This window comes from Macaca fascicularis, chromosome 9 (genome assembly GCF_037993035.2).
Source record: "Macaca fascicularis isolate 582-1 chromosome 9, T2T-MFA8v1.1".
Taxonomy (NCBI): domain Eukaryota; kingdom Metazoa; phylum Chordata; class Mammalia; order Primates; family Cercopithecidae; genus Macaca; species Macaca fascicularis.
In genome coordinates this window covers 97,769,135-97,781,266 of record NC_088383.1, presented here as the reverse complement: position 1 = coordinate 97,781,266, position 12,132 = coordinate 97,769,135, and the positions used below count along the sequence as shown (strand labels likewise).

Here is a 12,132-nt window from a genome sequence, read left to right as displayed (position 1 = left end):
CTCCCAAAGTGCTAGGATTACAGGCTTGAGCCACCGCGCTGAGCCATGGAAGGCAATTTTTAAAATATTGTATCTTTCAACTTAAATGTTCTCAGGCTAAGCCCCTGACTAAGCTAGTGAAATTATATGTGAAATAAGCCAGGCACAGAAACACAAACACTGCATGATCTCACTTATAATGTAGAAGGAATCTAAAACAGTTGAATTTATAGCAGGGCAGACAGTAGTAAGGTGGCTATTAGAGTTCCAGTGGGTGAGGATAAGGGGTGAGATGTTGGTCAAAGGATACAAAACTTCAGTTAGACAGGAGGAATAAGTTCAGGAGGTCCAGTGTATATGATGATTATAGTTAATAACAATGTATTGCATAATTATGCAGCTTGGGTCTGGCACAGTAGCTCATGCCTATAATCCCAGGACTTTGGGAGGCCAAAGCAGGAGGATCACTTGTATCCAGGAGCTGGAGATCAGCCTGGGCAACATAGTAAGATCCCGTCTCTACAAAAATAAAAGATTAGACGAGCATGGTGACACATGCCTGTACTCCCAGCTACTTGGGAGGCTGAGGTGGGAGGATCACTTGAGCCTGGGAGGTCGAGGCTGCAGTGAGCTATGATTGTGCCGCTGCACTCAGCCTGTGCAACAGGGAGGCCCTGTCTCAGTAAAAGGTCTGTGGGGTAATAAATATGTTAATTGGCTTGACTTGGTCATTCTACAATATAAGCATATATGTATCAAAACATGTTGCACACCCACAATATATATATAATTTTTGTCAATTTAAATCAAATTAATAATAAGCTAGCAAAAGTAATCGACATGTGACTTTCAATTAAAATAAAAAAATAGAAGGTTCAGCTTAGAAGATATAATTATTGATAACAGGACATCCTTTCAACTAGTAAGTTACCAGATTTATAGTAAGGCAAGTCCAAGTCCCACTTCTGTTAACTCTTCAACTAGGATATGCCACTAGCAAATATCTGTCTAATAGGAAATTTGATAGTTTGATATGGCTGTTTTGATGTAGCCACTTTTATTCAACATTTTGACAGCTCTTTTGTACATAGTGCTCTTCATAGCCAAATAAAATGTTTTTAAAAAAGAAATAATAAATGCTATATGAAACTTGAATGAGTTTCCTGAACCTATCCCTGAACCTGAATCAGATCTTTCCTGTGTCTCCCAACTTGTCCCCCAGACTCAAACCACCAAATCAAACTTTTTTAATGTTGATGACATGTTCTAGGTGCTTTAAGTGGAGCTACACTGTAGTTCCTGCTCTCATAAAGCTTCAGTTTCTGTTGGGGAAAATCGCATGAAAAAATAAATTACATTTATGAAGAGTGAAGCATGTATTAAATAGATTATTGTGCTGGCCTTGGAGCCTCCTGCCTTCCCTGACCCTAAGCATCAGAGATGGTGTTGGGATGCCTGTGAGTACATTAGTTGGTAATTTAAAAACCTGAACATTTAAAGCTCCTAGAGACTGTGCAATTGGTCTGAACATGAAAACATTACTGATACCCAAACTGCCACATCAAAATAACTATGTAAATATTTTTCCAATTTTCTCACTTCAGAGGCCTTTAAAAAACTTACGTTATAAATTTATTATAAAGAACAAAGGCATTTTCCAAATTTCCTTCTTCCAAATACACAGACGCCATCCTCTCCATCTCTACTCCAGACCTAAAGTAACGTCGTGGAGTGATGTCTTCACTGATGGTGATATTACAACCAAGTTTGCTTAGGGCACGGACTCGCTCTTCTGGGCTTAGGGAAACATCTGTATGGTCAGGCATAGCAGCTAACTTTTTCTGTAAAGCAAAATTTAAATCTCTGATTAATTGCTGATTATAGTAAGAAAAGGATATGACTAATATTACGGATGTATTTTCTTTATGAGGAACCTAACACTATCATCTAAGGAAATCTTTTCATAAGTTAATGATGTGATCAAAGTAAAGCATTTTTGCGTAAACATGGTTTATACAACAAAAAGACAAACCTCCGGGGTAAACATACAGTTTTATTGCAGTGGGATCTCACTTTAGGTTTCAGGGTACAATTATCTGGAAGTTCCAGGGTATGCAAATGTTTCAGGTCATGTTAGGTAAAATATCATTGCCCCTCATATCCCTGTGCATGCTTCTATCTGGGATCATGTGAAGCAGGTCATAAGATGAATTCCTGCCATTGTAGGGTTCATGTCAGTCTACTCTGAAGGGTCTCCAAGGAGGTAACTTGGATTCAAGTTACTGTAAAGATTTAGTTCTATTCCAGAATAAGTGTTGTTTAGTAAGAAGTTTTCAGGGCCTCTCTGCATCTTCGTTGAGTTAAAAAAAAAAAAAAAAAAACCAAAACCAAAAAACACAAATAAGTCCTGGAGAAGCCTTTTCAAGCATAAGGATGCCCCTCCCATTTTTTTAAAACATAAAAAGAGTCTCAGACTTCCGTATAATAGTAATTACACTGTTAAGTTAGTCCTTAACCAAGAAAATAATGATGTGTTACTAAGAAATGTCAGTGATAGTAATTTGGATTTTATTAATAAAAACAGCATCTATACACTTTTGGTAAAGCACAGAACATACACAATTCAGAATGATTATTCAATAAAAAGTCAGTGCTTCAGAAAGGAAATTTTCTCTGTTAAGTGCCAGATAGCAAGTGTCTTAGGCTCTGCTAGCCATATGGTTTCCATTGCAACTTGAATTCAGCTCTCAGCATGAAAGTCACCATAAACAATATGGAAAAAAATGACCCTGGCTGTGTCCCCCCAATTTTTATTTATAAAAACAAGCAGGTGGTTTGGCCCTTAGACCATAGTTTGCTGACCCCTGCTTTAGATCAGCATATTTCAAAGCATGGTCCATGTAATAGCAGCATCAGTATCAACTGGGAGTTTCTTACAAATGCAAATTCCTAACAGGTCTCACCTCAGACCTATAGTCAGGATCTCAGGACCTCTGGAGGTAGGCTGGAGAACCAATGTTTTAATCCGTCTTTCCAGAGGTACTTATGCATGCACAGTTTGAGAAGCAAGGCTTTAGACCAACCACTTCTACCATTGCTGGATGCTCCCAGAACAGAGTGAGCCTAGAGCAAATTTAGCCTCTCAAGGCCTCCTTGGTCAGTTAAGGGTAGGTTGCAAGTCTGACTACTGTGGGGGTGGAGCACTTAATTCAGGTCTGCCGAAAGCTATGAAAGAAGTCAAGGTAAGCATACTTTTAGTCTGGCCGTGAATTACTGAGCCAACCTTCAGGGGCAGGGCATAGTGAATTAGATATCTAGAGTTCTTCCAATGCCATCTGGCCTACTTTGGTGGTAAATGTATAGCCAATAGAACCCTAGAGATCTGAAATGATTCTTGGTCCTAAAGGTTTAACACGTAACCAGAGACCCACGAACTTGTTTCTCAAGGCTTCATTAAGTAAGAACCATACCATTTCTCTTGTACGTTTTATTATATGGCTTCACCACATCAAAGACAGAAATTGGAGTTCTGAACTTTGAGCCTCAGGCTTCAGTATATGGTCTTTTCCAGTTGAGATGTCTCAAATCCTACAGCAATCCATCCGCTTTTCCCTAACCACACTCACCTATAGAACTCAACAGCACTAAAAGAAAATATTGTCATTTGACCACAGATAATTGCTTCAATGATATCAGAAAATGACTAGAGAAAAAAATCTATGAAAATCAGAATGTCTTCTAAAGGGGGTTCCAGCCTCTCATATGTATAAAAGTAATGTGTTCATATTTTACTACTATATAGTCCACACTGAGTTACAATTATTTCTGTACAAATGTGTCTGATCCCTTATGAACTCCTTGGGGTTTTAAAAGGGATCACTTTCCATTTATCTCTGTTCCCTGTAGCATCTTCCCTGCCACATATGTGATAATAAGTATATCAAATAAAAGAGACAAAGAAGTGAGAGAAGGAAGCAACAAGAGATTATAATTAGTTTTTTCCCTGAAAATGAAAATTAGATTATTTTTCCTCTTCTAAATGGTCCTATCCTTCCCAAATTTAAAATTGATTTCAAAGATAAGCTAGAAAATAACCTAAAGTCTTCATCAATCTATAGTTTTTTTTTTTTTTTTTTGTTTGTTTTTGAGACAGAGTCTCACTCTGTCGCCCAGGCTGGAAGTGCAGTGGCACGATCTCGGCTCCTGCAACCTCCACCTCCCGGGTTCACGCCATTCTCCTGCCTCAGCCTCCCAAGGAGCTGGGACTACAGGCGCCCGCCACTGCACCCGGCTAATTTTTTGTATTTTTAGTAGAGACAGGGTTTCACGGTGTTAGCCAGGATGGTCTCAATCTCCTGACCTCGTGATCTGCCCGCCGTGGCCTCCCAAAGTGCTGGGATTACAGGCGTGAGCCACCGCGCCCGGCCAATCTATAATATTTCATTTGCATGCAAGCTTCTTGGATGAAAACACAAATTTTCCAGATACATAGCCTTTGTGTTCATTTTTACAGTGACATATACAATAAAAATTTTAATTATTGTTATATAATGTTCTAGAAAAACACAGAAGACATCTCATAAGGATGACTCCTTCCTCTGAAGAGGTGGAAATGGGTCAGTATTTATTAACCATAGTGGAACAACAACATGGGGACAGAAAATGAAAACATTTCTGCAACTGTCTACTTTCCAAACATACTCTGAAGACAACTAAGCTCTGTGAAGGACTTTCTTGGTCAAGAAAAAACATTAGGTCACAACCTATTTCAGTACAAGAACCAGGCTCTCTCTTTCTTTATGTCCTGGTGCTAGTCTCTGTGCATACAAGGTATTTAGTATACTGCACACTGGTACAAGGTCGCTGTGAGTGGTTGGGAAGGGTCTTCGGGAGGAGGAAAATGGGAATGACAGTTTCCATTTATCGTACCATCTTGGTAGGCTAGGAGCATCAAAAAATATTGTTTCCAATTGTCATTGGGCAAAAAGTACAAAATTAGGGCCATGGAGATTACATAATGTGTCTATATTCACAGTCAGAGACTGATCTAGGACACAGAATAAGCCCATGTGATGTAGCTAGAGAAAGTGTGCACAGTGCTGGGCAGTGAGGGGAAAAGTGAGAAGAACAAGAGCGTCAAGTACAAAGACATTTACACAAGGATCCAAAGCAATACCTAGGTGTTATGTATGTTTTTCTCAGCTAACACCACACAAGGTGAGCCTCCAATTTTTATCTATATAAAGAAGCTGAGACACAAAGAGCTTTAAGTAGCTCCTCAGATATCAGCTCTGAAATTCTTCTCCCTGGTGTTTTGCCAAAGGACTACACTCCTGGAATCTAGCTAGATAAACCAAAATTTTAGACTTTTGTGGAAAATAAAATGTATTTTTAAGTCTTACAAAGATAGCTTTATTAGTCACTTCCTCAAAGGAGACAACCACACAGATGGATGAGAAACTACAAGTGCTAAACTTCTTAAAGTAATTGTGACTCATTTCACATTTGTATGTTTCTGTTCTTCTTTTTGGGCTTTCCAACCAAATGTTAGATATCAGCTGGTGCAACCTACCAGAGAATTCACAGTAAAAGGCTGATCCATGCTGTCTTATCTGTGAAATGAGGATGTTCACTGTTTCTTCTCAATCACTTCATCTGTTTCAAAAACAAGAAGCAGAACTAAAGTTATTTTTTGAGACTCAAGTTTGAAATCCCAAATCCCAGGGTTATCTCTGCCTCAGACAAACAGGAACAAATGGAAATAACTTATATAACCTTAAGTTATAAGTTCAGAGTGTTCAGAGAGACTGTTGGAAATCTCTTCCTGAAAATATAAAACTGCAAGTGGTTACGGTTTCTCGAAGCTGACCTTTGAAAGTGAAGGTGTGAAAATAATTAACATTTGACTGGCACCCAGTATGAATCTTCTGGGGGATACCTTACTTAGAACTCTATGCAAGGTTATAAAGTAGGTTCGCTTTCTTCAAAGGAATAAAGAGGATCATATTGATTATGAGCATGGACTGTTAAACCTAGAGCCGGTCTGGATTTAAACTCAACCTTAGAACTATGACAGGCAAAATTCTAAGATAGCTCTGTGATTCCTGCGTCTTGATATCTGTCGGTTTGTGTAATCCTCTCTGCTTGAGTATGGTTAAGACCCGTGATTGGCTTCTAACCAATAGAAGATAGCAAAGGTCGTGTAATATTATTCCCATGATTATGTTGAATCATATGGCAAAGATGAAGAGATACTGTAGATATATGAATCCCCCCTAATAATGTTAAGTTAATTAAAAGAAAAATTATCCTGAGTGGTCTGGATCTAATCAGGTAAGACCTCTAAAAGAAACAGATTCTCTCCTGCTGGCCTTAAAGACTCAGCCACCACAAGTTCCAAAGCTGCAAGGAAATTAATTCTGCCAATGACCACACAAGCTTGGAACATGACTCCAAGCCTCTGATGAGACTCTAGCCCATGTCAACAAGTCAACTGCTGCCTTGTGAGACCATGAGCAGGGGACCTAGATAAGCTGTGCCTAGATTCTTGACCCAAAAAGCAGCAAGATAATACATGTATATTTAAGCCATTAATTTCATAAAAATATGTAAAGCAGCAATAGAAAACAAATACGCTTAGCTGTGTGACTGCAGGGAAGTTATATAGACTTTCTGCGCATCTACAAAATGGGAGAAACAGTGGTTCCTACATCACGTGGTTGTGCTAGGATCAAATGAGTTAGCACATAAAGTCCTTAGAGTATCAATAGCTCCTAGCATATAGTCAATATTTTATCAATGTTAGCTATTATTAGAATCTTTATTTTATAGTTGAGACAACTGAGGCTCAGAGAAGTCAAGTGAATGTACCCAAGTTCAAATATTAATTCAATAAATGTTAGTAATTCCCATCCTTTTTATGCTCATTTAGGTCAAGCTCTGCATCACCACTTTCCACTTCTAAATTTATTTTGTCCTTTATACCCCACGTATCACTTAGATGACTTTGAACATGGATCTTCTCCTGACTTCCTCATTAAGGAAACAAGGGGTTAAAATGGATTATTTTCAGTTATAATATTCAGTGATTCTAGAAATCTCAGAAGTAAATCAATCAACACCTCCAGTGCTGTTTTCTGGCCTAAATCCATGGTGGAGGAACCCTTCAAGAAAAATTACTCTTGTATTCCAGTCTTTCTCCTCCATTGTCTCCAGTAATCCCTGGGGTAAACACTGAGCTCTAAGCCTGCAGGCTACAAAAATGCCCAAGAAAGAAAAAACATGGTTCATCACAGTGCAGTTTAGAAGTCGAGTTAACAATTTTGGCACCACTGAATGTAGGCAATACCAACTGAGGAATTAAAACTTCTCAGTGAGAAGAAGTAAACCAGGAAAAGACGTTAAAAGAGTTAAAAAGACAGAGCAAAGGTTTATGGGGAATGTGAAGCCGGGGAGGGAGGGGAACAAGGAAACACTAGTAAGTCATTTATTAGGGCCTTATAAAAGAGTAGAATTGGCCAGACACAGTGATTCACACCTGTAATCCCAGCACTTTGGGAGGTCGAGGCAGGCGGTTCACCTGAGGTCAGGAGTTCAAGACCAGCCTGGGCAACATGGTGTAACCCCGTCTGTACTGAAAATACAAAAATTAGCCAGGTGTGGTAGTGCACACCTGTAATCCCAGCTACTAGGGAGGCCGAGGCAGGAGAATTGCTTGAATCCATGGGGCGGAGGATGCAGTGAGCCGAGATCGCGCCACTGCACTCCAGCCTGGGTGACAGAGCAAGACTCCAGCTCAAAAATAAAATAAAATAAAATATAAATAAAAAAGAGTAGAATTATTTCTTTTAATGATTGCTCAGATTCATAAAGAGAGAGCATAGACTTTAAAAAGTTGAAAATACTAGGATAGGGGTTTTTAAACTTTACTGCATCTAAAATCACATAACCCTGAGATCTGTTTAAAATGCAGTTTCCTAAGACCCACTCTAAGGATTCTGAATCCATCGGTTTTAAGCCCACAAGTAGGTATTGTCAGATATGGCCCAGTGATTCCAACACATGAGGTTTCCAAACAATACTTTGACAGACACTACATTAAGCAGGATTCTTCGTTGCAGGCAAAGGTCTGACTCTTGAATTCACAGAAGGATAATGAAGAAACACAAACTTCTAGGAGGGCCAGAGAAATCAGGTTTGGAAGCTACAGATCCAAGAACACTGTCCCAGACTACACAGCAGCACTGGTCTGGTGAAAACACCTCCGCTATCTCTATCACTTGATGAACAGGGGATTCTACAGCTTCTACCACCAACACCAGCAACTCCAGCAACTAGCTGCTGCCCTGGGAATAACGTGCAGCTGCCATGTACTTCTCTATGTCTCTAGTTTCTATTTCAAAGCATGAGATGCAGGTGTCTGACTGGCAGAGTCTGGGTCCCATGCCTGCAGCCTGGCTGAAAAGATGGCCGAAGATGTACATATCTAGCACTTTATCCTCTTGTAGGAGGCAGTGGGATATGCCAAGAGAGGAGAGGTGGATTCAGGGCTGGGTGACCAAAAAACAATGGTAACTGTGAGCAGAAACAATGAAATAAACATCTCCGTAATGAGCTTCCATATGTATGAAATGTTTAAACATATTTTAAACATCAGAGTTTATTAAACTACTATAGATAAAAACTATTCACTCCCACATATGAATATATTCAAAATTCAGAAATAGAAACCAACTCCCCTCAAATCTAAGATGAAAGAAGTTCACAGACTGGTCAGTAACTATTTTTTAAGCCATTTATTACCTGATGGTCTTGCCTTAATTCCTTTATTTTTTGCCCCCAGTTCCGGCACTTATAGTTGCATTATAAAGAATTGCCAATATCAACAAACACAGGTATGTTTTCTAGTTCAGTGGCTCTCCAAATATGGTCAAGGTTTCCCACAATCCTGTCAGGGAGTCTGTGAAGTCAATATTACTTTCATAATATTACTAAAACATTATTTGGCTTTTTAAATATCAATCTTTCACAGTTGTATAGTGGAGATTTCCAGAGGGTACAAGAGTTAACGGAATGCTTACTTGCATACTCTTATAAATGTCTGTTTTGATTTTTAATACAGTAAATATAAATAGATATAACTCACATAAACAAAGTCTTTTAGTGTCCTTAGTACTTAAGACTGTAAAGGGGTTCCAAGACCAACAAAGTTTGAAAACCATGGCTCTAGATCAACAATGCAAAGAAATAAAATAAAAACTCACCATGCTACCTCAATCTAATCAGAAATAAAGTGGGCCAGGAGAATCTAAAACAGGGAACATTAATGGCAAGTACCACTTTCCATTTGTGCTACTGTGGTCTTACTAAAACAATTAGAAAATTTGAACTGAGGGTACAGTAAGAGGTACTTCACCTCATAGTACTTGAGATCCACAGATGCTAATTAATGGGAAGTATTCAGTATCATGCAAGAATAAAACAAATTCCCCCTCCAAAGTGGAGGTCCAAAGTGCTATAAAGCACATGGTGCAAACAGCCTTTGGAGTGAGATAAGCCTGGGTGTGAGTCTAGGCTCTATCATTTGCTTGCTAAATATCCTTTACTGAGCCCCCTCCAAGGTTTACTTTCCTCATTCGCCAGGGGGCTTGTCAAAGCCATGCTTTCAGCGTGGCTTAGAACTAATGGAAAACATTAATCAGAAATGCCTGTTTTAATCTCAGCCTACTCCCTAACCTCTACCTCACATTCTTATGGTTTGATAACATCTGAAGATCTGAACTGCAGCCTTGTGATCTATTTAACCTGTAAGATACCTCTTGAAAGTTCTTGCTTCAGAGCTCTTGCCTTCTTGCTTTTATTGCTAGCTCCTTTTCCTGACCATAACCTCCAAAGACATCATCATTTTTTTTTTCTTTAATCTGTCCTTTTATAGAGGAATAGGGGAGTATCTGATTTCTGTTAATCCTGACTCACAAGAATGAGGGGAATCACGATGTCAGAATCCTGCATATTCACAGTGAGCACATGGAGGCCAACTCCTGCCCCAGAGATTCAGCTAACAAGTAGCTCCCAGAACCAACTGAGCAGTCGACTGTGCCCAGAGGGGATGTGGCAAAACTGCATTCTCATCCATGAATGGCCTGGGAGGGGGCAGGTATCCTCTCCAAACTGATATTTTACAGCTCTGAGCTTGTAACAGTTTACTCTCTATATAACCATAGCAAAATCCTCTTGGCTTCTGTGTCCCTGCAATGTCTCCAAGTCTGAAGTCCCCCACGGAAACATGGAAGAGTCTCAACAATTCTGCCCTTTAAAACTAGCAGCAAACAATGCAAGAATGAACAGAGGAAAATATCTGACCCAGCATGGTGCTTATTTTGTGATTTTTTTCAGCCTTAATTTCTTTAACTCCTTCTTTCTTTCTTTCTCTTTCTTTCTTTTCTTTCTTTCTGTCTCTCTCTCTCTTTCTTTCTTTCTCTTAAAATAGTGTGTGTGCGTGTGTGTGTGTGGCAAAGTTCAGAATCCTGACCCATTTTCATCCACAGAGAAATATTTTCCAGAATTCAGAAAGGAGGTGACTACTAGGCAGCGAACAGTCTCCTAAGAGACTCAGCATACAGTAAAAAGCCAGCGAGACCATCACCCAAATGTGCCATTTTCTCCCAGGCACTTGAGTGCCCTAGTGACCTGGATAAGGAGGTGTGGCCCACTGGCAGTTAAGAGAGGACAGAGTACCTTATACCTCCTCCTGGAGTCTCATTTCTAATTGGCCAAACCAACAGCCACTGGGTTAGTGGTCATGTTTTCCAGGAAGAATATGGTGCAATTTACTCAGTTGGAGATAGATAAAGAAAATTATTGTAACTCAGTCTACAGACTTCAATGACCTAATCTGATTTAGATAAAGGGAGGTAAAGGGTCATTCCCAGGTGTTAAATGACAGAGACACAAAGAAGGATCTCCCAAGTCACAGCCTTACAGATTGAGCCCTACTTCAGGAAAAATAAATAAATCTAGGCCCACCCTTCACTTCCCTTTTGAAGGATTTTAAAAATTCAGCCATCCAGAGACACAACAAAAAAAGAGAATTTTAGACCAATATCCCTGATGAACATCGATGCAAAAATCCTCAATAAAATACTGGCAAACCGGATCCAGCAGCACATCAAAAAGCTTATCCACCATGATCAAGTGGGCTTCATCCCTGGGATGCAAGGCTGGTTCAACATACGCAAGTCAATAAATGTAATCCAGCATATAAACAGAACCAAAGACAAAAACCACATGATTATCTCAATAGATGCAGAAAAGGCCTTTGACAAAATTCAACAGCCCTTCATGCTAAAAACGCTCAATAAATTCGGTATTGATGGAACGTATCTCAAAATAATAAGAGCTATTTAGGACAAACCCACAGCCAATATCATACTGAATGGGCAAAAACTGGAAAAATTCCCTTTGAAAACTGGCACAAGACAGGGATGCCCTCTCTCACCACTCCTATTCAACATAGTGTTGGAAGTTCTGGCTAGGAAAATCAGGCAAGAGAAATAAATCAAGGGTACTCAGTTAGGAAAAGAAGAAGTCAAATTGTCCCTGTTTGCAGATGACATGATTGTATATTTAGAAAACCCCATTGTCTCAGCCCCAAATCTCCTTAAGCTGATAAGAAACTTCAGCAAAGTCTCAAGATAAAAAATCAATGTGCAAAAATCACAAGCATTCTTATACACCAGTAACAGACAAACAGAGAGCCAAATCAGGAATGAACTTCCATTCACAATTGCTTCAAAGAGAATAAAATACCTAGGAATCCAACTTACAAGGGATGTAAAGGACCTCCTCAAGGAGAACTACAAACCACTGCTCAGTGAAACAAAAGAGGAAACAAACAAATGGAAGAACATATCATGCTCATGGATAGGAAGAATCAATATCATGAAAATGGCCATACTGCCCAAGGTAATTTATAGATTCAATGCCATCCCCATCAAGCTACCAATGAGTTTCTTCACAGAATTGGAAAAAACTGCTTTACAGTTCATATGGAACCAAAATAGAGCCTGCATTGCCAAGAAAATCCTAAGCCAAAAGAACAAAGCTGGAGGCATCACGCTACTTGACTTCAAACTATACCACAAGGCTACAGTA

The 12,132-nt window shown here is 39.4% G+C and overlaps 1 protein-coding gene across 4 annotated transcripts in view; it reads right to left on the bottom strand.

The window, feature by feature from the left end:
• The window catches only part of STAMBPL1 (STAM binding protein like 1), a 58,091-nt gene that overhangs the window by 28,704 nt on the left and 17,255 nt on the right, over window positions 1-12,132 (bottom strand). For all 4 annotated transcript variants that reach the window (XM_065521121.2, XM_065521120.2, XM_005565896.4 and 1 more), the window contains exons 2-3: window positions 5,552-5,634; window positions 1,603-1,820 (exon numbers count right to left, since the gene is read on the bottom strand). In XM_065521121.2, coding sequence (XP_065377193.1) covers window positions 1,603-1,820; window positions 5,552-5,581 — 248 coding nt within the window. In that variant the 5' untranslated portion in view covers window positions 5,582-5,634. The remainder of the gene's footprint in view (window positions 1-1,602; window positions 1,821-5,551; window positions 5,635-12,132) is intronic.